Raw genomic sequence first — 25,648 nt, 5'->3', positions numbered from 1 at the left:
TCTCCAATCCTCCTTTTGTAGGCATTCACGATGAAGTGGATTACTCTGAGAAACTAAAATTTAGTGAAGATGAGGAAGAGGAAGAAACTCTTAAAGAGGGGCGACAGAAGTGGTAAGAAATGACTGTTCACACCTGCAGTTGTTTCAGTAAAAGTAAATAGTACCAGGACCTTTTAAAAACTTGTCTAAATGCTGAGGCTTAATCCCACTGATCATACTGTGAATTTGATTCCAGTGGTCAGTTGTCTGAGTGGGCTTCAAGGACATGCGTGGGTCTCAAAGCTGTGCCAGGATGTCAGGCTTTATTCCTCCTCCCCTTTCTGTGTCTCAGCTTTATCCTGCCGCACAATAGTGGTGTAACATACCTGAGGAGGAAAAGCCTTGCTCAGGTGGATACAGTCAGTTGTCTTTGCCGCTCGATAAGACTGCAGGTGCTCTTTGAGGCAAGTGGCAAATATAATAGCAAAGGTGTTTATATGACAGGAACAACTGGGATCCCAGAAGGCAGAGACAATTGTCCCTGAGCTCTGCAGACAGTACAGATGTCAAACACACCTCAGAGGAAGGAAAGAATTGGAGTGACTCGGTTGGCTTGTCCCGGACAGTCCGGAAAGTGCCAGATTCACAACAGCCTCCACGGAAGGTGAATGGCTGGAGTTCTTCATCTGAATACCAGGTAGGTTGAGCTCAGATGAGTGGGCTTGTACTGCTGGATGCGATGCATCGCTGTCCTTATGAGGCCAGTTTGGCATTTTACTGAAAATGGGGTACAGATGGATTTCTGTAATTATTTATATCCATCTACATAGTACTTCCACTGGAGAAGAGAAATTGAAGATAATCCAGAGCAGCAGGGTTGTCAGGGAGAAAATGGAGCTGTTGAACCAAATAGCAGTAACTCCCCAGCAAAAGCGGGATCTGTGTGTGTGAGCGTTGAGGGAAGAGAGTTGGGAGGGGAGTTCCTTGGTGTGGGATGCAAAGCTCAAGATACAGGACATGTTTGGGCCATGCTTATTGAATGCTTTTCCTTTGGCAGAAGCCAGCACTAGGAAATATTCTCAGACAGCAGTCCCTTGAAGATAAAGAAGAAAAGGTGCCAATGAGGCAGAAGTTTGTGCACTCTGAGATCTCAGAGGCTGTTGAGAGAGCCAGGAGGCGACGGGAGGAGGAGGAGCGGCGAGCCAGGGAGGAGCGTCTGGCAGCCTGTGCTGCGAAGCTGAAGCAACTTGATCAGAAATGCAAACTGGCTCAGAAGAGTGGGGAGACTCAGAAACACACTGAGAATGAAGACCTCCGACCCCCAAGCACAGAGAAGAATGCTGTGCAAGAGAATGGTCATGCTTTACGTAGAGGTACAGGAACATTGCTTACCTTGCCTTGGAAAAACAGCTGTTTTATCCTTATGCCAGTCTCTTACCTGGTGTGTGTGGGAATTCCTGGGAGGGAGCATTCAGAGGGTACTTCAGTTGCACTTGAGATCAGCTGCTTCATGTGTTTTGCAGAGTATTTTGGATTGGTAATGGAAAAATCTTATTAAAACAAATGCAAAGGTACTTAGTTGCCTTTGTCTATGCTCAGTCAGCTGTCCTAGCAGAGACCTTGTTGGAATAGGCCTCTTGATCTTCTCATGATTGGATAATGATATTAAAGTGTTTGTGTGCCTCAGATAAGAAAATGGGTTATCAGCAAGTGCTGGTAGGTTAGAGGAGTAATAGAGGGAATTTACTTTGTTCTCCTGGTGCATAAGCAGAAGGCTGATGGGAGAGGAGGTTCTCAGAATTTGTCACTAAAACAAGGTGGACAAAGTCTTCCAGAGCTGTCAAGGCAAATCAGTGAGATTGTGTGCAGGATACTGTACATGATAATAATGTTCACCCATGTAACACGGTCAGGACATGACCACACCATGTGTGTTGTGGTGTGGTGGTGTACTCACAAGCAGGACTCTTCAAGGCTTGTTTTCTTTCCTGCAGCAACCCCAGAGTTTCACACACAGGATGTCTCTGTTGGATATCTGGAAGAGGAGACTCCTGCCCCAGCAGCAGCAGCCCAAAGCAGCAGTGAGGAGGAGCTCAGAGAAGCTCCCTCCCCAGCACAGGAATTCAGCAAATACCAGAAGTCTCTTCCCCCACGATTCCAGAGGCAGCAGCAGCAACAGCAGCAGGTAATAAGTGTCTCCCATCCCTCTTCCTTTGGACCTTAACCAAACTGTTGTCTTTGCTTGGGTACTCAGCACCATCAGCACCAACTAACCAACTGTCTTTGGACTGGGATGTGATTAACCGGGGTTTTACCCTGGCCTTTTTCAGTGCTTCTGATCACAGACATATCCTGCCTGATGGGTAAAAGGGCTCTATATAGGTTGCATGAATTTTATATGTACCCTGCAGCTGTTGTGATTAAGGCTTTGTGAAGCTGGGGAGAGGTGTAGGCAGGCCAGGTTTGTCACTTGCCTGGGAGGAGAACAGTCACTGCTGTCAGAAATGTCGACTCGTCTTGCGCGGTTGTCTGGGTGTCTCCTGACAATGTGAAACCTTAGGACTATGTGGTTTGGAGCAGAGCTCTGGTTTGCAAAGGTGTGGATTCAGGAGAAGCTGGGAATGTTCCTCATTCCATGTGCAAAGTCAAGAGAACAGCAGTGGCTACCTTGGTACTTGAAGTAGTCTCTCTAATGCCGTTGACTGGCAAACCTCTGGCAGGGGGGTTGGACTAGATCATCTTTTGATGTCCCTTCCAGCCCTTGAGATTCTGTGATTCCCTGGCACAAGGTAAGACCCATTGTTCTTCAGCACTGCTGCTGTGACAAGGAGCTTACCATACAGGCTAAGGGAAAGAAAAGTCTTTAGGGGTCAGCTGCTTCCATTTTACTTTCAACTTGCTGTGCCTTTACTGTGTTAGATTTGGGCAGCCATTTACTTGCCAGCACAAACTGTGCTTAGGTTGGCAGGTGGTTGAGTTCTGCTTCTGAGATGAATGTGAGGTTCAGTGGCACACTTCTTCCACTTACTGCCTTTGCAGAGAGGTGGTCCTCTACATCTGGTTTTATCTTCTAGCTACCTGAGTCTTTTTTTGTGAGACTCTTTCAAATCACCATTTTATTTGCACCATAAATAATGTTTGGTCTTAATTGTTTCTTTTTTGTTTCATTTTAAAAAAATCTCTTCCGGGGCTCTGGGAGACCAGCTTGAACTGGGTTCTGTCTTGCATCTTGCCCAGCTTTACAGTGCTTTACATGCCATGCATACTGGTCAGCTCTTCTTCAAGATTCAATTGAGCGTTCTTGGGGCAGCAGTCAAAGAAGGGACATAATACCCAGGCTTGAGATAATGCAAAGTTAATCGCCATTCTCCATGGAATAAGCACTTGAAATGTGATATAATCAACACCACTGCAAACCTTAGTGAAGAGCTCACATTTGGCTTTTGCTTGGAAGCTCAGTAATTGCTCTTTTATGGATGTTCCCCTGCGCTTGTTACTGGGCAGTTGACATTTTCGTGATTCAAATGTACGGCAGCAAATGCTACTAATGTTGCTCTCTAAAAGAGATGCTCTTAAACTAAAAATAATTGGATGTCTTTGCTGTCATGCTAATAATACCACAGGTCACTGCTGCTGGAAGAACATGAGATTTTCATTTTATTTTCTCCTATCCTTTGTGTCATTGGTATAGATGAGACAGTTTGTATTTTGACTGGCTTCTGTTGCTGCTTTGGTAGCAACGGGTCTGTGAAAGTAACAAAAAATAGGGTTGCTATCATTAATAAAATATATTCTCCAGAGAACTGTAGCACTAGGTAATTTGGATACAGTCTCTGCATTTATCTGAGTTTCTCTCTTGCTGCAATGATGTGTCAGGTTCAGGTTTGAGGGTGTCTGTCTCACTGTGCAGTGGGGATTGGCTTTTTGTATAAACAGTTACACTATCTGACACTGTTGTAAGCTTTGTAAGAAAAGGTGGTGGAAAGTTTGACAGGTAAGTGGATGTATTTCATGTTAATTGGAGCTGTTTACCTTTGGAAAGCTTTCTTTGTTACACAAAGCTCCCTTCAAATATAGGTTCTTCTTGGACCTTTAGCAAAAGTTAAATGTTAGATCAGATCAGCTAAAGGAAGGTGGACTGGCCAAGTGGGAGATGGGAAACGACTCAAAGGTGTCAGCCCATCTCTGGAGGATGCACAGGAAATACCATGAAATATTATTAGCTCTCTTAAATGAGTTTAGGATGTTCTTATCTAATCTGTTTGGCTAACATGGGTAGAACTGATATATATGCACACTAAATAACTTATAATTACATTTTCTTCAAAGAGCAACATAATCTAAAGTATTTGGTTCCAATTAGGAAATTGCCTTTGACAGGAAGCTGTCCTGTATCTCAGAGAAGCATTGAGAGAATGCAGACTTCGGTCCCTTGCATTTGGCCGTACAGTATGGCCCATGGTGGTGTTATGTTCTGGCTGTTTTGGGTATTTTAAGAGATTAACAACTGCCATGTTCCCAGTTGGTAGTGGCTTGCTCTTATCTGCTCTCCCTTCCCATCTGATCTGCTGTTGAGCTTCTAATACATGGAATGTGTTTTCGTTTGGCTGACCAGTTTGCAACTGTGATTCCTGGCACCATGACTGTTGATGTGAAATGGCCCATCCTCCTTCTCTGCAGGAGCAGCTGTACAAGATGCAGCACTGGCAGCAGCAGCAAGTCTATCCTCCCCCATCCCATTCCCACCCCCAACGGACGTTCTACCCACCACACCCCCAGATGCTTGGCTTTGATCCTCGCTGGATGATGATGCCCTCCTACATGGACCCTCGCATGGCCCAGAGTCGCACGCCTGTGGATTTCTACCCTTCAGCCCTTCATCCTTCAGGTAAAGTGTTTCCAGTGTTTCCCTTTATCATAGCTATTTGAGTTGCTCCATATCTGGCAAGTTGCTGTCCTTCACTTATCTGAATTCTGTCCATACTTGGTGTGCTGGATGGCTGTGATTGACCTTCTGTAGAAATGAGCAAGAGTTAGTTGCAGGGAGAGCTAGTGAGGGAACGAGGATGTTGGGAGAGAGGACACCATCTCCTGCACTGCAATGGGAGATCTTTCCTAACAGCTTTAGAGCCTTAGCAGGTATAAATGCAGGTGTTACCTCTTGGCAGAGAAGGATCAGTTCAGGAGTTACTATAATAATAAGACCCCCTTCAAGAAATGTCATGGAGAAATATTACAGATCCTAAGCTGCATGCTCCTAGCACCGTCCTACCTTGTTACTGGTCTTCAGCTGTGTGAATATAAACATCAGGATGTATAAATAATTTGTTGAGTTTGTGGTTTGTTTTCACACACCTGCTTGCTTCCAAGCCAGCGATGGTGTGTAGGGTTCTGTGCAGGCTGGGCTCTGACAGCTGAGTCACCTTCTGTATCACTCCAGGTGCATTTCCCAGCTGTGTCTTTCCCACGCACAGGCTCTCCTCTAGCAGAAAGGTTTCCATGGCTGCAGCCACCTGCTGCTGTGGAAGGAAGAGGAGTCATGCTAGCTATGGGTTGTTAACTCTCCTTAGCTATGAGATCCTAGTGTTAATGGTATGAACTCTTATCATGACCAGGAATTATGAAGCCCATGATTCAGCAGGACTCCATCAGTGGGAGCAGCTGTCGGCCTGAAGATCAGAACTGTCAGGTGGGACAGGCAGAAAGGAAAACTGCTCCCTTGGACCCTGTGCCAGTGTGGGGCCAGGAGAGCTACACAACTCTGCAGAGCAAAGGCTACTCCCTGTCACATCAAAAACAGGCTGACACCATGACCATGGAGGGGCTGCATGCCAGGTGAGTGCAGAACTCTCCTGTCCTCATGTGTGGTGTGAGGTGTTATACCATAAGACATCTCCTACTGAAAAGCAGGTGTGGAGTTGACCTGAAAGATATCTTTGAACAGGCCAGCACTGATGTGGTAGCATCCTTAGGCTGTTGAGTGTTTCTTTCATGGGAGGTGCTTTCAGACAGAACTGTTCAGAGTTTTTTCTATATGATGCCAGTTGAGGTTGACCGGCTTGGAGCCTGTTCAGTAGGAGAGAGGCATTTGTCACCTCCCTGGGTGGGTACAGAAAACAATGAGTCAAACATTCTGATACTTTCTAATTTGTCTCCTAATTCTTTGGGACTTTCTGAAACCAATTCCTTGTTTTCAGATCTCCACATATGTTGGAGGCTGAATCTCCCTTTGTTTGTTGAGTTTACTGCCCATCATAGGAACTGCTTTCTTTATCATCCATTGATATGACAAAGCAGGCAGTATAGCCTGGGGCCACAGCAAATCTGCCTACCATTCAGATATTTATAGGCTCATTGCCTCATGATTTGGAACAAACCCCAATTTACTTCTTTGTTTCCACTTGTGCCCAACCTGGACCCTTGGAGATGTGCTGTGCTCTGCATTAGCTGACTTTCTTTGGCGTGTTGTTTGTTTCCTTCTCAGGAATGGCAGTTACTCTGCTTCTCCTGGAAGGCCAGAGAGTCTGAGCCAGCGAGATCTCTTTGAGGAGAGAGGGGAGGAGTACCTGAACACTTTTGACAAGAAGGCCCAAGCAGACTTTGACAACTGCTTGTCCTCTCAGAGAATAGGCCAAGATCTCTTGTTTCAGCATCAGGAGACTGTGCAGGAAACCAATCCTGCTGGCAGCCGCCATGCAAACTTGAGGTGTTCACCCCTAGAGCCTGATTTTATCCAAGCAGAGAAGAAGCCTGAGTATAACGGCTGGGATATCAGCCACCATCAGAAACCTGCTGAGACTGCAGTGGCAGTTGCAGAAGAAGTACCCAGGGATGAGCAGTCATTCAGTGCTGACCCATGGAAGAAAGAAGGAGCTAATGCCAAACAGCCCACTGAAGAAACAACAGAGTGGGCTCCTGAGAACCGGAACACCAGTGGCCAACAGCAGGAGCAAATGGGTAGAACACGGCGGTCAGGCCCGATTAAAAAACCAGTCCTGAAAGCCCTCAAGGTGGAAGAGAAGGAGAAGGAGATGGAGAAGGTTAAATTGGAGGGAGAGGACACCTCACGCCCAGTGAAGGAGAAGGCAGCTGTTCAGAAAGCAGAAAATGAGTCAGACGATTCTGCGGCCTTACTGAACTCCACGCGTTACCTGCTGGATGACAAGGGCTCTTCCCAAGCCAGCCTTGCCCGAGAGGCTGAGAAATCCCAGGAGGAAGAAGAGGAGGAAGAGGAAGAAGAGAAGCCAGAAAGAGCCTGGGAGAACAAACTGTCCAGAGAGTCTGGTGATCTCCCTCCCACAAAAAGAAACAACTGGATCTTCATCGATGAGGAACAAGCCTTTGGAGGGAGAGGTCAAGGGCGTGGGCGAGGGAGAGGCTTCAGAGAGTTCACTTTCAGAGGCCGAGGCACTGTTGTGGGCAGCCGGGGAGTCTATAACAACCAGCGGAGCAGCCGAGGCCGAGGGCTTCGGGAGTTCAACCAGGCAGAGGATTTCCCCAGGGGCAAGCCCAGGCGGCGCATCGCGAGCGAGACGCACAGCGAAGGGTCAGAGTACGAGGAGCTCCCCAAGCGTCGCCGGCAGAGGGGCTCGGAGAACAGCAACGAAGGCTCTGTGCTGGACAGGGAGGAGAGCGATTTGAAAAAGGGAGACTACAAAGAGTCTTGGAGGTCCAACAAAATCTATTCAGATGATCACAGTAGCCTGGATCCTAAGATGAGAGCTCCGAGAGCTTTTGGGAGGTCACTGCCACCAAGACTGAGCAACTCTGGCTATGGGCGAAGGGGTTTCATGAGTAAGGAGCCCACCCAGTGGCAAGGCAGGAGTGGGGGAGCAGGGTGGCAGGAGTACAGCCACACCTCTCCATCCGACACCTTTGGGAGCAGGCAGCAGTCTGACAGAGACTACATTCAGGATTCTTACAAGCACGTGGATTCCTTCTCCGGCCGTGTATTTGACGAGAGTCATCTGGATGACAAAAGGCACTTTTTCCAGGAGGATTACTCAGCGGATCAGGAGAACATCGAGAACAGGCCGTTCAGGAGGCGGCGGCCCCCACGCCAAGACAAGCCCCCGCGGTTCAGACGCCTCCGGCAAGAGAGGGAATCAGTTGGCCAGTGGAACCCGGAGGAGGGAGGCCCCAACCTGCTGCCCAGCCAGTGGCCTGGAAGATCCAAGCTGAGCAGTGCAGAGAAGAGCAGCATCTCGGGTAGACGATCTCCTGAGCTGTCCTATCAGAACTCATCAGACCACGCCAATGAGGAGTGGGAGACAGCTTCCGAAAGCAGCGACTTCAGCGAGCGGCGGGAGAGGCGAGATGGAGTTTCGGAGAGCGAAGGCCAGCTGGATGGTGGCCTGGGGAGTGGGAACCTGGGAGAGAAGAGGGAGCTAGCAAAGAGGAGCTTCTCAAGCCAAAGGCCTCTTGTCGACAGGCAGAGCCGCAAAGCCGAGCCAGCGGGGTTTGTGGAGCAGTCTGTCAGGACTGGTGTAGGAGCAGCTTCCAGATACGAGAGCCAGCAGAACGGGACACTGATGAAAAGCAAAAGGTAAAGTTGTGTTCTGATGTGCAGATATCTGTCATATGTAGATACTGGAGCAGTGGAGAAGGACTGAACTGTGAGTGAGGGGCTGTGTTTTCATCTAGGGCAGCACCATTAATCCAACCTCATGAGATCCAATGGCTGCCTCTTGTCCATTTCACAGCTGATTGATGCCTTTGCTTCTGTGCTGGAACTCCAGGTTTATGGACGTTTCAGGGACACTGTGGGCATGACATGCACTGTTGTCCTTTATCTTAGTTTTAGGCCAAGACAGCTCTCCACTCCACACTGCTGCTCACTAGAGGCATGAAAGATACTGAAGAAAATCCTAGTCCTTAACTTCAAACCCATTGTGTCCTTCTCCTCCTATCATGGGTCCCCAGTGGAGTGTAACAGAGCAACAGAAGTGAGGGTTGGATTTTACCGGGATAAATTACTGTGAACTCTGCAAGTTGAGCATCTAAATTCCCAGTAGTGGTGGTGTCACATGAGCACAATGTGTGACATAGCCAGACCTAGCTTTGCACAAGCAAATATTTTCTTAGACCTTAGTGGAGATGGATGGTGAATGGCAAGCAGTGCTGTGTGTTCCTAGCCTGGTGGGAGGAGTTTACTCTTGAGAGTATTTGAAGAAACTCTGATTAACTCCTTGGATTAACTCTAAGAAACTACTTGGAAGTGGCTTGTGGAAAACGAAGTGATTGGCAGGATGCTGGGTTAGGTGGGCCTTGGTCCTGGGCCAGTTTGACAGTTCCTAGTTCCCTTCTTAGCCTTTTCCTTTAACAGAAACAAGAGAAAGAAAGAGTCTTGTGCAGCTGCATTGTGTTGGATTTAAAGCACTGATAAATAGGTAACTTGTTCTTTATTTTCTGCCCTCCATTCCTGGATGTAATAACTAATAGCTATTTATATGGAAATGAGGGAGAGGAGAGCTGATGTCTGGAAAGATGCATGCAGGTAAAAAGGGAAAGTGAGGGAAGAGGGAAGCTTTTGGAGTTTTCTTTCCTTCCTCCTTTAACCATGCCTCTTTTGTGAGTTGAATGCTTGGGAATGATGTGTGGATGGTGGTCAAATGGGGAAAAAATCTAACAAAATGGGAAAATTGTGAGTTTTTTTTCTCAATGTCATCACTCTCTCTCCATCTCCTTTCCCTTCACCTGATGCTTGCCAAGAAATATGTGTTAATTGCAAAGAGGAGCAGAGACACTCTTAGAGCAGTGTCACAGGAGAGTAAGAGACACTGCAGAAGCACAGAGTCCTCACTGTAAGGACAAGTTAAGGTATTAACTTTGTAGAGGCAGCATTGGTTGACTCTATTGTACTGTTTCCATCCCTTTTTCCCCAGCAACATCTTTGTAAAGGGCTGTGTGCTCAGAATTAACATCTGCTTCATTTGAACAAAGGCTGGGGAAGGATGAGATGTGATTAGAAAACTGCAAAAGGAAATACAGCCCATATGTTTTCATCTTGTTACTGTTACACATCTTCTAGTGACAAATCTAATTCCTTCTCTATCTTTCCTTGTAGGTGTCCAGAAGAAGGAGGTGGCCTTGGGAACAGCAGTGGTGGGAGCAGCCACTCCATTTACAGCTTGGATAGGGCCTCTCATACAAACTCCGAGAGTACTGAGGGGCCAGGGAAAAAGCCAGAGAAGGAGCTCAAATCCACTGCACAAAGAGGAAGTGAGAAGGGAGAGGCCTTGTCACAGTTCGAACTGAGTTACGGAAGTGAGTGTCTTAATTCATTTGTTTCTTTAAAGGGGTAACAACATGTTGCTGACTTCAAGCCAGACTGACTCAATCCAGTGTCATTTTCAATATCAGATTAGACTTTTCCTATTTATTTAAACAGAAAATTCTAGTGTGCCTAAGTAGGGTAAAACATGGAAGGTAGAAATGGTTTTATGGTTTTAAACTTTAAACCCAGACTTGCAGCCAGTTCTGTCAGGTCAGTCTCTCTAGGGTTTCGTCTATAGAAAGCTTGGTTTTAGAGACAGTATTTTCATATTTCTAGCCCAGATGTTGAATTTCAAGCCTCAGATACTTTATGGAGCACAAAGGAAGTTGAAAAAGCATCCAGAGTGGGGGATTTGAGTCCGAGCTCATGGCAGAGAGGCAAGAAATGAGTATCTCTGAAACTGCTGGCATTAGATCATGACTCAGCTTTTTCCCCTTCCTAGAACTGAGGCTTTACATCCAGAGGTGATGGGTCTGTTTTCAGAAGTACCTGTCCCTGCCTTGGCCTTGCTAATATTTGTAAAAGTGTGAGGTTTGTTTCAGCTGATGCCACACTTAAAATCACCCAAGTTACCGCATGGCTCACATTCCCAAGCTCTCTCAGCTGCAGCGTGCTCATTCTGAGGCAGAGGAGAGCAAAGCAATGGAGGATAAAGTGACTGACTGGTGTCAACAGACTACCATGGCTTAGTTTTCAAAGCTTAGCCGTGGTGCTGCTGTGTGAACTTGTTTGCTTGTAGCTTGGATCCTGTTTGGAAGGCACTCTTTAAATGTTTGCAGTTATAAAGCTCTAGATGCAATCACACATGCACTCTTTTTTTCCCCTGTGTATGTTCTGTTCAGGTACCATCATTGATAATCGGGTGTCAAACGCAGCAGAAGAGAATGAAGTCGGTTCTATGGCAGGTGAAGGCTTCATTGAGGTTCTTACTAAAAAGCAGCGTCGTTTGTTGGAAGAGGAGCGAAGGAAGAAGGAACAGGCTGCTCAGGTGAGGAATGGGAGGCAGAAAATGCCTCATCTGGTATGTTTTTTGGACTGCAATCAGGAAAACAGTGCCCCAAAAAGCATTTGGATGAGGAGAAAAGCATACAGTTGGCCAAAGTAGTACAGTACAGATGCTGTGTTAGGCCCTGGACATGTATTTTTGGCTCTAATGAGTAGGAGCCATTGGTCTGAAAAGAATGGTAAGATTTCTGACTTGTTTCCTAGCAGAATTTTTAATTGTGAGTTAAGGAGGGTTTTCTAAAGTGATCCTCATCCAAACATGTCTCACTAAGCCAGTTGCTGGCTGTACTTCTTGGGATATTGGGCAGCGGTGAGCTGTGGAGGAGTTCTTCCTGTGTCAACAATGTTACTGGTAGAACAGGATGTAATAGCTTCTTTGCTGCAGGTGTGGTGTTTGTGTTCAGGCACCTGACCAGAAAGAAACCAATAAACTGTAAGAAGCTCTGACAATTTGATGTTCATGGTGGGGTAAAGGAGTCGATTTACAAGAAAGGATGTAAGTCTGCAGTGTGAATAGCTTAGTTAAGTAATGTTTAGATGGGGAGCATTTGTCTGCGGATACTGGAAGACTGCAGATGTGATGAGAATAAGAGAATACGTTGGAATGAAGGGAGACAGTGAAATCTACAGGACTAAATGCAAATGGAAAGCATCACTGGGAAATGCTTGCAGACAAGGAGGGCTTGTGGTAGGTTCAGAGACTCTGACAGGCATAGTTCTACAAGCTTGGTTGCTTGACATTTTTTAAATGAAGCTGAAGACATGTGACAGCGCAGTGGGAAAGGTCTTGCTGTTGCAGATATATGCTTCTCTTTCTATTCAGAACTTGGCTCTGGGAGAGAGGAATGATCTTGCTTTAGCAGCAGTAAAAGAAAAAAATCAAGCATACAAGTCTGTTACAGTGTTAATTTTGCTTTGTTTTGTAGCCCATCCCCTCCTTCTCCCCATCTGCTGCTCAAGGCAGCTTCTTTCACTGCCTTGTTGGACTGGGGGAACCTCCTGATAGCCATGATATCCATTCCTCCAAAAAAAAAAGTGGGGAGGGAGTCAGAGCTACTTGGTGTGATTCTGTTACACGCGTTGGTGACTTTTCACATTGCAGCACTTAGCAATGCAGTGTTTGAACTTGCCAGCTGCAGTGACAGGTCTCACGGCCTTTCTCCCTCAGGCACCAGCCAAGGCCCGCGTCCTTCAGTCTCGCATTCCTCCTCGGTTTGCAAAGAAGCAGAACAGCTTGTGCTTGGAGCAAAGTGATGTAACGGTTTCTGGAAGCAGCCTGGGCACAGAGATCTGGGAGAGCAACAGCCCAGGTAAGTTTGGGTTGATCTTTTCTGGAGTGTTTCACACAGGTGAGGAAGCCTCTGGTGTGTGCAGGGAGGACATGATGTTTGTGATTAAGAGGAGAAACTTTCCTTTGTTGGTGGCGCTGGAAGGTGGACAGGAGCTAGCAGACACTTAGAGTAGCACCTGTTCAAAGCTGTATTGTTCAGCCATCCTCCTGTTAACCATGTCAGTCTCCTAATTGAAAGCTTGAGTCTTGAAGCATCAAGATCCTACATAGCATTTTGTAGCCTCTTGATCTGGATCTACTTGGCCTTCTTCTCTTTTTCTCGTCTTCTAACCCCAAATAACTGATGCCTCCCTTGTTTCTACCTCTGCTCTTTCTCCTGTTGTTTTCATGTTCCCAAAGAAATCTCTTCCCTATTCTCTATCCTTGCTGTCCATAACCTGTCTTATCTGTACAGTGTAATGTCTCAGCTGAATGGGCAGCACTATCTTTCTGAGGTGATGGAAATACCCTATCTCATGTCTGGAAATGGAAAGTTAATAGGATAACGTGCACAAGGTACAAGGTGTGCTCACAGTTATTTCAAGCAATTGAACCCTGGCCTGTTCTCTTCCAGCTCTTTCCGTTCAGTCTCCTGGCAGTGATTCCTGGAGCAAACCTGTAAATACCTTTAATGGTACTGAATCTAGCACCACTGAGGTAAGTGGCACCTAATGTGCTATTCAGGTATTGTGTGTATAAAACATTAACCTAGGTGGCTTATGCTTCTCATTGCTCCATCTGTGCTTAGCGACTCTCAGCTCTGCTTGTGCAATTTCAAACTGTCTCTTTGCAGTTCTAATTTGAGCTTGATGCTGCTCGAATCTTGACCTAGAGGGCCAAGCGCTGCTTGGTGTTAACATGTGGGTATAAATCTGAAGTAACTGTCTGGTTAGAGCTATGCCAGGGTTATGCTCCTAACTGGACACAGAGTGTGGTGGAGGACAGTGGAATCCCATAGGTCACGTTTGTGTGCCTCTTGCCTGTGAGCAGTGTGTAGCTGTAGCCCTAATGCAGGGAGGGCAGAGGCGGTTCCTGAATGCTTCAGGAGACCAGAGTTCAAATCTGGTTTGACTTACAACTGAAATGAGTTTGGCAATCTCAGCCTAGTTGCTATGTGAGAGACATTTTCCTTATTCTGATGCCATGGTCCAGTTGGTGAATTGGTTAACCCATCTCAGGGCAGTTTAGACCCAGTTCCTCTGCAGTTCACCAAGAATGTGATTTGAAAAAGGGACAAGGTCTTACTGTTTTTTGTGTTTTGGGGTTTTTTTTCTCCCTCCTTTGTGGAGCTTTGTGGAGTCTGGGGCTTTAACACATTTCGTGCTTTGCATAGCAGGGTTTTAAAGGCAGCCAGGGGGATAGTGGCATTGACTTGAGCGCGGAGTCTCGGGAATCCTCCGCTACCTCCTCCCAGCGCAGTTCTCCATATGGCACCCTCAAACCAGAGGAGATGAATGGGGCTGGCCTGGTGGACCCAAAGCCTGACTGCCAGAAGGAGCAAGTACAGAAGCAATCTGATAAAAAGGTAATCTGGATTCGCAGCCAAGCCATAGTGAGAGACCTTGTGAAGTGGTTGTGTTGTTCTTGATAGCATTTTTAAGGCTTGAGATTGGGTTATTCAGTCTTTGTGTCTCAGCCTCTCTGCTTTCCTGTTAAGGATTCAGATCAAGGCTCAGGACAGAACAAGGAACACAAGCCTGGACCAATCGGCAACGAACGCTCCCTGAAAAACAGAAAGGGTTCGGAGGGAACGGAACGGCTGGAAGGGAATATTCCCCCTGTTAATGGGGTGGAAATTCACGTGGATTCTGTACTTCCTGTGCCACCCATTGAATTTGGAGTAAATCCTAAAGTGAGGATTGAATTTAATTTTATCTTCTTGGTGATCTGAGCTTGTTGAGATATGAAAGGTGATTTGAGGCAGAAAGATTATTTAGAGCAAGCTTCCAGCTGTAGATTTGCCTTAGCTTTCATTACTGACACAAACCAGGTACTCAAGATGTCTTGTCAAACACATAATATCCTCTTGGAGTTATTGTCCCAAGGATCAGCTGGGGCGGTAGCAGAGGTGAGGGGACAAACTTATGGCCATCTAAGCCTTTATGTGCCTCTGGGGGTTGCCTGCTGCTGAGTGCTGAAAGGTGTCTTTTCGTTCTCTTCCAGCAAGGCTTACTGGAGGACAATCTTTAGTTTCTAGTGTCATGATTCAGGCTAAAGTCATTAACCATGAGAAGCAGATGGGTGGCCCTTGGACCTGGGTTTGAATTCTATGTGTTTTGGATTTTCAGGACTCTGACTTCAGCTTGCCACCTGGTTCTGCCTCTGGCACTGCAGCAAACCCTGTCACCAAATTGCAGGATGCCTTGGCCAGTAATGTAAGTATTTCTTATTTCTTTTGACATTGATTCATCAGAGAAGAGAGCAAGCATTTCTCTGCAGTTGACTTCACACTTAGTGCTTAGACAGCACACGTGACTAAAATCCATAATGGAAATGTGTGCCCTCAAGATACCTTGGTAAAATAAGCATCACTGGCTTAGAAGTGACATAGGGAGCAACTCCATTATCATTCATTGACCTGTGCATGACAAGAGGTACTGCAGCAGTGCAAGATCACCAGCCTCTCCCTTAAGACATGAAAGAGTGCTAGTAATGGACATGATGTGGATAGTGGTGTATTTAGGCCACTGTCGACTGACAGCTTCCTAGAAAGGTCTTGTCTGCCATGGCAAGGCAGGGAGGCTCTAACTTGTTAGTCAGGTTCTTTTTGAGGTTTTCTAGCTTATTGCGGCTACATGGATGTTTCATTACTGTACGTGAGAGAGTGAGCCCCAGCTTGCAGCAAGCATTGTCTGAAATTTAAGTACGTTCCCAATCTGGGGCAGGAGGGGAAACTTGTGCAAATCGAAGTTAGTGGGTCAAGTTGATGCTGCAGTAGAAGCTGGTATATCTCAGCATAGAGGGTGTCGTTGCACAAAAGCTTCATTTATTTCCGCAGCAGAATGGATCACTGTTGTGTGTGTTACTTAACTCCTGAGGTACCACTGACGGTTGAGTCCTTTGAAGTATACTTACCAGAGCTGCTAGCTGAGGCTCTGTCAGCCTTGGTAGCTTATGACAGTTTTGTGAGAGTTTATAAAGTGTTCTCCATTTATGACTCTCCCCTCAGGCAGGGTTAACGCAGTCCATTCCCATTCTGCGGAGAGATCATCACCTCCAGCGCTGCATTGGCCTCAACCCAATGTCCTTCCCCACTGCAGATCTCACTCTTAAGGTAAGCGAACTGGCACGTGTGTTTGTCCCAGGTGTGGATACTGTGTCTCTGTGGCCAGAGTAGTGAGGATGGAGAGATCTTTCCCTGAGGTTTTTGTTAGGTGCTATTAAACCATTAACTAGACTCTGCAGAAGCTGTGTGTATGTGCTGCTCAGCGTGGGTGGAAAAGCCTGTGTCTCAGCAGTCCTGGATGCCAAGTCCTTGCCAATCATAGAACAAGTGCAACAAAGCTTTCCTGCTATTTCAGTAGCTGGGTGAGATGGTTGGTCAGGGATCCTATGTGGCTTGATGGTTTAAAGAGGGGGGAAAAAAACCCCCAGACAACCAAAACCCAAATGTACAAACAATGACAAAACAAAAGCCACCACCACCCCAAACCCAAAAAGCTCAGCAAATACCAAAGAGGATTGAGTGTCTGTGAAGGCTGCTTGCCTGTTGGAAATTACTATGAAACCCCTTGACCTGAGACCTACCAGCTCCCACTATGACTAGACTAGGTTGAATTTGAGCCAGTAGGTCATAGATGAGCAGCTCTAGGCTTCAGTATTGCCCACCCCGTTTGAATTGTCTGTAGTTATTGTCCTTCATTTCCATAGATGGAGTCTGCTCGTAAAGCTTGGGAAAACTCTCCTAGTTTACCAGAACAGAACTCCCCAGGAGGTGCAGGCTCAGGCATCCAGCCTCCTTCCAGTGTTGGAGCTTCCAATGGTGTCAACTACAGCTCTTTTGGTGGAGTTTCTATGCCTCCTATGCCTGTGGCGTCCGTAGCACCTTCTGCATCTATTCCAGGTACTTGCAAACTGCAGCAACAGTGTTTGCATTGTCTGATTGGTATCTAGGAATCATCCTCTGATTGTAGTAGAGAGAGCATGGTGAGAAGAGCTTCCATGTAAAATAGCTGGCTAGTATTTCACAGATTCTTAACAATTCAGTCAAGACAGAAAAAGGGTTCATGTCCTCACTTTGAAGAGTATTACTTGAGCATGAGTGATATAAACTTAGCATGAGGATGATTTCTCCTTTGGAGCAGCAAATCTCTGTGATGTCTCAATAGATCCTGCTTACCCTTCACTGTGTGCTCAATAGAATAGAAGGGAAGTGAAGAAACCTGTGACTGAGAGATTTCAATACTCGCAGTATCAACCATTCCTAGGTTCATGTTGCTATTTAAGTCACAGGTTCCGAGCACCTTCTGCTCTTTGTACATGATAACAACTTGCTTAACAGTTTGCAGAACTCTGGGAGGTGGGAAGGTGTTGCTGCCCCAGAGTAGGAGCAAAAGCTTCAGCTCAGTCATGTTACATAGTGTGTATAATTAGGGAGAGCATCTGGGGAAAGGAAATGTACTTGGATTCTCTGACTCCTGGGTCCCAAAAGACCTCTCATGCATCCATATCCTTCTCATTCTTAAATTTAAGAGTGGAGTGGAATACCCTGGATAGAAGTGGTGGTGAGTGGACCGCTGCAGTAACTCTGTTAATAGCTTCCACTTGGAAAACAGATTGTTCCAAGTCAGATTATTTCCTTCCCCACCCACCCTACTTTTACTTTTAAGTCCCATAGTTCAGATCTGTACAGAACCATGGAAATGATGTGGTGTTTTTCTAATTGGTGCCACCCTTGGGGTGAATTCAGCTTTTATGTCTCTATGTGAAGGTCTCAAACACTATGTTTGCTCTTTCTGTCCCTCCTAGCTACAAAGGTGAGGTGATTTCAGAGCAGGTTTCTGACATTTAGAGGCAATTTTTAGTGTAGATCACCAGTGCTTGAACTGTTAGTCTTTCTGACGTTTTTGTAGAGGTGGGAAACCTGGGTTTATGTTTAGCCTGTTACAGAAAGACATGATGAATTCTCAGCAAGCTTGCTACTGAAAGTGGGCTGCTGGCTTTGCTGTGGAACTTGAGAGCTTTACAGGCTCTTCTGAATCAATATGTCTATGTTGACTTGCTGAGCTGGTTGCTGAGAGGTAGGAAATAGCCTTGACCTGCAGGTCTCTGCAGTGTACTGTGCCTGTATCTCTCCTGTGCCTTGGATTTACAGCCTGCCCTCTCTAATGTTTAGGTAACCATATTCCACCTCTGTATCTGGATGGCCATGTGTTTGCAAGTCAACCCCGCCTGGTTCCTCAGACGATACCTCAGCAGCAGAGCTACCAACAGGTAAGGAAGGAATGTAACTAGCTAGTAGTCTCTCAGGAAATGGGGAGTCATTTGTCTCTCTAATCTAAAGGAGCTTACATGTAGCTGCTTTTAAGTTCCTTGAATGTTGAATCCCAGAGGGTGTCACAGGTTAGTGAAGTTGAGGGGGTTTTCCCCTTTTGTACCAGTGCCTTTGGACTGGGTTTTAACCAAAGCAGATGTCTGTGGAGATAACGTGATGATCATTAAGTTCCAGAGCAAGACAATACTGATGAGCAATTTCACTTGTCTTAGTAAGTAGGTATAGTAAGATAGGGTTGGGGAGAGCAGTCTTCAAGGTTAAGAGTGCAGGCAAGTGAGAGTTGGGATTGTCAGCACCTGTTCTGTATGCAGAGCATCAACCTTGGATGCCTGTGCAGTATCTTCCCCTGCCGGTGTGCAGCTGTTCTGTGGAATAAGGCAGGGGCTGGGTAAAGGTGCTGTGTAGGTAGTTGTCATGACAGACTGTCTGACAGAGGAATGAATTTCTAACAACCTGTGAGAATTTCTGGTTCCTCTTATATCTCTGAGTCATCTTAATTTCTTCTGCAGGCTGCTGCTGCTCAACAGATTCCCATTTCCCTCCACACATCCTTACAGGCCCAAGCTCAGCTTGGGCTGAGGGGTGGTCTGCCTGTTTCCCAGTCCCAGGAGATGTACAGCTCCATACAGCCCTTCAGGTAACTGCTTCCAGTTTTCGTTTTGTTGTGGCTTGATCTCTTATGTTCCTGATGACTGTGTACATCATCAGTACATAACTCCACTATCATTTTCTCTTACCCCTTTTGTGGATGTGCAGTTTCTTTTGCCCTCTTTACTAGAGCTTTTTGAATCTTTAACTTCTGATTCTTTCATGCTTTGCAAAACTGCTGCAGACTTGTGGTAACCTGAATCCTCCCTTACTACTAATCCAGAGCTTACTGTGCAGGATATTGAAACACAATGTCATCCTGTTGAATATTCCTGCAACACAAGGACATGGTTGTAAGGGCTTAAATGTGGAAGTAAAAAAAACCCAACCTGTAACTGAAATAGAAAGTGGCATGACAGCTTGTTTCTAAGGTGTCAGTTTAGTAGAATCTGAGAACTGCTTGCTGACTGCAATCCAGATATGGTTTGGCAAGAGGGATGTGTGTATGGTCTCCAAAGGTTTTCTGTTTAATGATCTGAGCATATTTTTCTTCTCCAGGTCTCAAGTGTATATGCACCCCAGTCTGTCTCAGCCCAGCACCATGGTCCTGACAGGAGGCACTGCTCTGAAGCCTCCGTATTCAGCCTTCCCAGGCATGCAGCCCTTGGAGGTGGTGAAAACCCAGTCTGGGTCTCCCTATCAGCCCATGAATGGAAGCCAGGCACTGGTTTATGAAGGCCAGATAAACCAGGCAGCTGGTCTAGGAGCCTCCCAGATGATGGACTCTCAGCTCACACAGGTTAGGAGCAGGGCTTGCAAGCCACTGCCTTATACAGACTGTTTTGCAACCATTTGTTTCTGAGCTAATGAGATTCTTGCTAATTACTTATGTGTCCCTGCTGAGATATCAGTTTGTAACCTGGGGGTCCTTGCCATCACTATAGATGTTTCATCCAGGTCAGATCTTGCAGTGCTTCATGCGTGAGAGACCATGATGCAATAGTTGTCCTGAAAGTACCTCTTCTGAGATCCAAACCCCAGTCATCTCCAAATTTAACTCTGATTCCAGGATAACTAGGAGCTTTTATTAAAGACTCATCTTCTCAAATAATTTGTTATCCAGGTGTTATTTACAGCTTCTGCTGATCTGTTTGAGAGCATCTTAACAAGAATTTCATTGTGTGAAAAAAGTGTTTGTGAAGCATGGGTCAGATGAAAACAGTGAGTCCTACTTTAAGCATGGCTGTATCTGTGGACACATGTTTTGATTCTCTGGAGAAGTCTGATACTATGAAACTCACAAGTCTTTCATGCAACATGTTAAGGTTTCTTTTTTATTTGAAGAGACATTTTTATATTGAGGCTGATGTAGAGTTAATCCTGAAGGTAACATAGCTGAGGAAAATACAGAGAATGCTGGCAAACTAAATATTTGAAGAAATGCTTTACCATCATAAGCCAGTAACTTGGTTTCCTTTTCAGCCTTAAGTAGGTTTTAAAAAACCATCTATTTATTACAAAGTGTTGTCATAGAACCTGCCAAATGCAGCAGTTGTGAGAAGTTCCAGATGAGTCAGAGGGAACAAGAGACTCCTGGGATGCATTTTTTTAAAATTACTCTTAATTATTGCTATCATCAGTTTGAAGCTCACTGCAGAGCATAATGCTGAGGTCATCATCACAATCTCTAGAGGTCCAGTCCTCAAAATGTATTGGCATGTGAGCGTAGCAGATTTTCTAGTTGGAATATCAAAACTGCAAACAAAATGCCTGACACTGAGCTCTCTGATGCTGCCATTATATCATAGAATCGTTTAAGATCATCAAGTGCAACCACTGAAGGTTGTTTGATGAGGAAATAAAGCCATGCAGTGACCATGAGGAGGGCTGAAGAACTAGGTGAAGGTTCTAAGCAAGGAGGGAAGCCCCATGCCTGAGTGCAGTTATGTTAAATGGATGCTGTGTTAAAGCCCAGCTCATGGGGTCTTGGCAGCACTACCAGAACATGAATTTTGGTGTGAAAGTCCCTCTGTTACACTGATTTGCATTTCTTCTGTGCTATTTATTCCTCCACTGTTAGTGAGCTTCCTTTTAGCAGTGCTGTGCTTTCAGGGCATTAGGAGACAGTGTGTCAGGCACAGGACTGGACTGTCCTGCCACTAACTCCATGTTCTCCTCACACAGTTAACAATGCCTGTGCCTGGCTCCCAGCTTCCTCTGCCCCGCTATGGCTCTGGCCAGCAGCCCCTGATCCTCCCACAGTCCATCCAGCTTCCTCAGGGGCAAAACCTGCCTGTAGGAGCTCCTCGAAGAATCCTTCCTCCTGGATCCCAGCCTTCTGTTCTTGCTACCAGCAGGGAGGTAAGGATTAACTCCTATGTGTTCTTCTTGGCATTCATTAACCCCTCCTACATTGAAGTTTCACTCCTTGATCTTACTTGTTAAAGGGGAGACTGGCTTGTTTGGGATCCTTAAATATCAAAGTCAAGGATTGATATTAATGAAGGAGTCCTTTTCCCAATCATCTCCAAAGCACAAAGCAGCAGTTTTTCAGGTTTTGCTGCTGGTCATTCTGTTTCCAGGGAGCCCCATCCTGCCTTGATCCAGTTTGGAGTCTCCAGTTTTATTACATGTTTACACAGGTTTCCCCAGAGTGCTTGAGGGGTGGTGAGCTCCAGACACAGTTGGAATACTGCCCAGATATTTCACACTCTTGTGAAGCTTGTCCATTTGAGTAGGTATATTAATGTCATGTCTGGTTTGATAGATTCGTATCATAAGTTTGTCTATTATAGGGGAGACAGAGCACAGCAGTTAACTTCCAGATTCTGTATTTGCTTGTGCTGCTGGCTTGTTGGTTTAATACAAGCAGATTATTTCACTTACAAGCCTCACTTTCTTCACCTGAAAAATGTTTCTTCTTTTAATGGGCACGATGGGTAGAAGGGCAAAAATTTGATTTAAGTGTTTAGATGAAGTGATGAGTGATTTGTGAATGCAATGATGATATTCTCTCTCTCTCTCTCTCTCTGTGTCTCATTTTCCTCTGTAGTCCTCCCAAATGGAAATGAAAGGGTTTCATTTCTCTGATGGTAAACAGAACATGTCTTCTGGAGGCTCTGTACCATCCCCACATGCATACAGGTAAAATGTTGACAGAATTTAGCCTGTGTAGTCAGAATGAGGAAGGAGTGTTTACCATCTGCAGTGACATGGTGCATGCAGCATCCCCCTATCAAGATTTACTTGTCTTTTCACCTATGGAATGTGCTTAGTATAGTCCAAATACTTATATCAAAATGCATCATTGTGGCTTTTGGATGTTGTCCAGCCTGTATTTGGCTTGATGCTTTGGGCTTGTGAGAAATGCATAAAGTTACTTGTTTACTGAGTCTTAAGTTGGACTTGGTGTGTGCTTTTGTGTATTCCTTGTTAAGGTGTTAAGTTTTGAGGATCACTGAATAAATATGTTAGTTGCCAGCATGATCCTCTAAAGATAAGGGGTGCTCCTGTCTAGACATACCAAACTTTCAGCCTTTTTGGGACACGGAGTCACTTTATCTTTTTCTCTTAAACCAGTCTATGTGTTGTCGTTTGGGCTGGGAGGAGCTCACTGATATGCTTAGCAGAAACTCATGCCCTGTCTACTGCTGCTTTCTGCTGTCTTTTGTTCTTTCACACATGAATAAGATTCTCATTCCATTGTAGAATTTACTCCATGAATGTTGTCGACTCTTCGATTTCCAGGCCTAGCTCTGCCAGCCCAAGCGGGAAACCGTCGGCACCAGCAGTTAGTATGGGCTCTGTGCAAGGACACTATGTACAGCAGGTAGTGTATGTCAGCACAGTGTTTGACCTGACAGGATCTGCACTCTGAATTGTTGTGCTTGTGCCTTGGACTTGAGAGGTGTGGCAGAAAGACCTCTGTATGTGGGAGCTGTTATTTTCCCTGCAGGGAAAATGGGTAGGTGGGTGTCATCCTGAGACCAAGAATAATGCTGTGTGATTTGAAAGTCAGGAGAGATTAGAGGATTACCTGGTTTACAGTGTCCCTGTTGGTTGTTGTTGTGTTTTTATGGGTTGTTTACGCTGCCAGATGTGTAAGACACTTCAGGATCCTCAGATTCGAGGTGCTTTAGGACAGCAAAGCGTGGCAGAATAGAAGAAATACCTTATTTTTGGTACAAATGTGATGTCTTGCATGAATGATGGTCAGGTTGTGGTTTTTGTATCTGCCTAGAGGTCTCTGCTAGCTAATGCTTTGTTTTCTGTGTGTCAAAAGGCAAAGCAGCGGGTGGATGAAAATAAAGCCAATCTGGGAGCAGTAAAGCTGCAAGAAACAGCCTCCACAAACCCGATGAAGCCAGTGCGCACAGGAGCCATTAAACCTCAGGCAGTCAAAGTGGAGGAAAGCAAGGCCTAGGAGCAGCTCTGATGCTCAGCTGGTCCTGCTGCCTGAGAGGCCCTGCAGCTTGGACTGGACCCCACTGGATCTCCTGAAATAAAATCTTTACCAGATCTACTCCCCGCCTCACATTGACTGACTACAGCGACATCATCCAAGCTCCTCTCTCAACAAAGCAGTTTGAAACAGTGGATATGACATTGACTTGCTTGCTTTAAAACAAACCAACCATGTGACTTTGCAGTGGCTCGAGCCATTTTTTATTTTATTGTTCCCCTCCCCGTGCCCCATCCACAGGTAGCTGTGACCGTTCACTTGGCAAAGCCCGTCCTTCTCCTTTCCTACTTCTGTCTCAGCAGAGTGGCACCTGGGGGAGAGGGGTTAGTTTGAGGTTTTTCATTTTAAAAGGCAGCTGAGGTTTTTACAAAACAAAGAAAAAAAGAAAAAAGCTCTATCTTTGTTTATAGCAGAACTTTTCTATGTTTTCTCATTTCCCTTTCTTTCTGCTTTCCTCATTTCTTCCAGAAAACGATTCCCTTCAGCTAAAACTACGTTCTGACAAAACTCTGCTTAGTTTTATATACAGTTCTGTGCTATGTTGAGAAGCATCACTTTTAAATTGAATTTGTTTGGGTATATTTTCCCCAAATGATTTAGCCTTTCAAATTATTTAATTTAAAAATCCAAAACAGAACAGTGAAGACATTCATTAATTGTTCAGTGGTTTTGTTTTAAGCTAGAAGCAGTGCTTGCATTAGAAGTAAATGTGTACTTAAAAGTATATAGTAGATCAGTGCATTAATCTTGAAACTTGCACCACTTTAACTGTAGCTTTGAGGTGCCTCATGCACAACAAAATGTGGCATTTTTTTTTGTTTAAAGGAAAAAAAAAACCAAACAACCCAGCCCAAGTTTCTGTTGGAAGCTCATCTGGATCTAAAGGTTTTCTTGTGAGTTTGGGATTTTTTCAGTGACTGCCAAACACACAACAAAATGCACATCATAGATATACCAAGTGTAAAACCTGTTAAGAAAAACCTCCTCACTGCACATGAGTTATAAGAGTTGGCTAAAGCCAACGGGTCTGTATGGACTACTTTTTGTAGTTGTGATGCTCCCTTATGCTCCCTACCTTGGCCGCTCGAATTCTTCATGTCTCCCCAGACTTGTTCTGTATTGTGTTCATCCCTTGGGGCTGCTCTCTTAAGCTTTTTCCTTTCTCCCTTTTCCCCAAGTCTTGCTTTCTGCTTCTCTAACTCATGGCCTTTTGTAAAGTTTGCGTAGAAGTGCATCAGTAAGGGAGCCCTTCTGCCAGGCAGCTGTTTCTGCACGCTTGGAACCTCTTTTTTTGTGTTGGAAGCGCATGGTTACAGAGGAAGTCTGGAATCATCCTTTTACTCTCCTTCCCCAGATGAACAGCAAAGAGTTCTTCACTTTGGTTGCAGTTGCATATAGTGTGTGTACAGTATCATCACCTCACACTTCTCACCAATATTTGATGATCTAGGAAAGAAAAGTCCCAGTGGGAGGGGGTTGGCTTTTATTTCTTCGGTTGTTTGGGTTTTTGGTTTATATATGTGTGTGTGTGTATGTAGATTTTTAGGACTGGCTTCCAAGTTCCTGAAAGTTCTTGGAGCCCTTCAGCTGACAGTAGTCTTAGGTAAACTCAACTACTTTCAGCTCACTTGGTTTTTGTTGGTTAGTTCTTTCAAAATGTAAAGTAGGCTGGTCCCTCTGAGGTGAGGGAAGGAAAACTTCAGTTCTGCAGATGATAGCTTGCTAACTGGCTGTGCCGTCTGCCTCTGCTAGGTGGCAGCAAGTCATTTGTTGGTGGTTCCAAAGACGATATTTTGAACAAAGAATGTATTTGGGAAGGGATCTGAAAGGTGTTCTTGTTTCTTTGTTTGATTTTTTCTTCCCCCTCATCTTTCTAGGAAAGATCCTTCATAACTTTCTAGGGATGCATTTGAAGTTTTAAGCTAGGTATAAATAAGAGTTTTATACAGTAGCTTTAAAGAGCTTAGAAGCCTAAACTGACTTAGACATAGTAATGTCCTCTCTCCACAGGTGTCCCCATTGACCAGGGCAGAGAACCCGAAGGGAAAGGGATAGGATGGTACTTTAAGTACAATAAAAGCTCTTCTTTTTTTTCCCCCTCATGTTTTTTTGATTTTTAACTTCAGTGCAGAGTGTGCCAGCATCTCTCTAGCATCCCCCTTAAAGTACAGGGTTTGAGATTTAGCAACCAGTATTTCCCCAGCCTTCAGACATCTCCCAGACCAGCATCCTCATCTGCTAGTCCTGCTCCCAACATTTTCCAAAGATTGCTCCACTAGTAAGTCATCCCACTGCCCTTTCTGCTTTCTTCCTTGGAATATCATGAACAACAGAATTGTCTGTTTGGTTTGGGTTTTTTTTAATTATCCTTCTGCCCAGCTGGCCCTAGCTAATATCAGCCCAGAATCTAACTGTAATGGCTGAAGACACTTATCTGAGCCCCTGTCTTCTCATCTCTTTCCTACCCTAAACACACTACTTAAACTTTACAAAGACACTAACCTCTTTCCTCCC

At 45.4% G+C, this 25,648-nt stretch overlaps 1 protein-coding gene and 1 non-coding gene across 13 annotated transcripts in view; both read left to right on the top strand.

Annotated features, from left to right (window-relative positions):
* Window positions 1-24,063, top strand: part of PRRC2B (proline rich coiled-coil 2B) — a 49,978-nt gene extending 25,915 nt beyond the window's left edge. For 6 of the 12 annotated variants that reach the window (XM_062011993.1, XM_062011991.1, XM_062011992.1 and 3 more), the window contains 23 exons: window positions 22-112; window positions 484-676; window positions 1,037-1,352; window positions 1,974-2,164; window positions 4,660-4,867; window positions 5,595-5,814; window positions 6,464-8,524; window positions 10,046-10,245; window positions 11,098-11,243; window positions 12,429-12,570; window positions 13,165-13,247; window positions 13,924-14,115; window positions 14,248-14,442; window positions 14,879-14,965; window positions 15,760-15,864; window positions 16,461-16,653; window positions 17,926-18,023; window positions 18,594-18,721; window positions 19,231-19,471; window positions 20,857-21,033; window positions 21,725-21,816; window positions 22,381-22,501; window positions 22,955-24,063. In XM_062011993.1, the coding sequence (XP_061867977.1) occupies window positions 22-112; window positions 484-676; window positions 1,037-1,352; window positions 1,974-2,164; window positions 4,660-4,867; window positions 5,595-5,814; window positions 6,464-8,524; window positions 10,046-10,245; window positions 11,098-11,243; window positions 12,429-12,570; window positions 13,165-13,247; window positions 13,924-14,115; window positions 14,248-14,442; window positions 14,879-14,965; window positions 15,760-15,864; window positions 16,461-16,653; window positions 17,926-18,023; window positions 18,594-18,721; window positions 19,231-19,471; window positions 20,857-21,033; window positions 21,725-21,816; window positions 22,381-22,501; window positions 22,955-23,095 (5,621 nt within the window). In that variant the 3' untranslated portion in view covers window positions 23,096-24,063. Of the gene's footprint in view, window positions 1-21; window positions 113-483; window positions 677-1,036; window positions 1,353-1,973; window positions 2,165-4,659; window positions 4,868-5,594; window positions 5,815-6,463; window positions 8,525-10,045; window positions 10,246-11,097; window positions 11,244-12,428; window positions 12,571-13,164; window positions 13,248-13,923; window positions 14,116-14,247; window positions 14,443-14,878; window positions 14,966-15,759; window positions 15,865-16,460; window positions 16,654-17,925; window positions 18,024-18,593; window positions 18,722-19,230; window positions 19,472-20,856; window positions 21,034-21,314; window positions 21,407-21,724; window positions 21,817-22,380; window positions 22,502-22,954 lie in introns of those variants that run through there. The other 6 variants (XR_009820076.1, XR_009820075.1, XM_062011997.1 and 3 more) reach the window with 6 other exon arrangements.
* LOC133627333 (small nucleolar RNA SNORD62) lies at window positions 16,899-16,986 on the top strand. The gene has a single exon (XR_009820088.1). It is a non-coding gene; the product is annotated as a small nucleolar RNA SNORD62 (small nucleolar RNA).
* Window positions 24,064-25,648: the final 1,585 nt, after the last annotated feature.

Source organism: Colius striatus, chromosome 19 (genome assembly GCF_028858725.1).
Source record: "Colius striatus isolate bColStr4 chromosome 19, bColStr4.1.hap1, whole genome shotgun sequence".
In the NCBI taxonomy this organism is placed as follows: domain Eukaryota; kingdom Metazoa; phylum Chordata; class Aves; order Coliiformes; family Coliidae; genus Colius; species Colius striatus.
The sequence above is the reverse complement of the archived record's forward strand: the minus strand, read 5'-3'. Positions and strand labels throughout refer to the sequence as shown.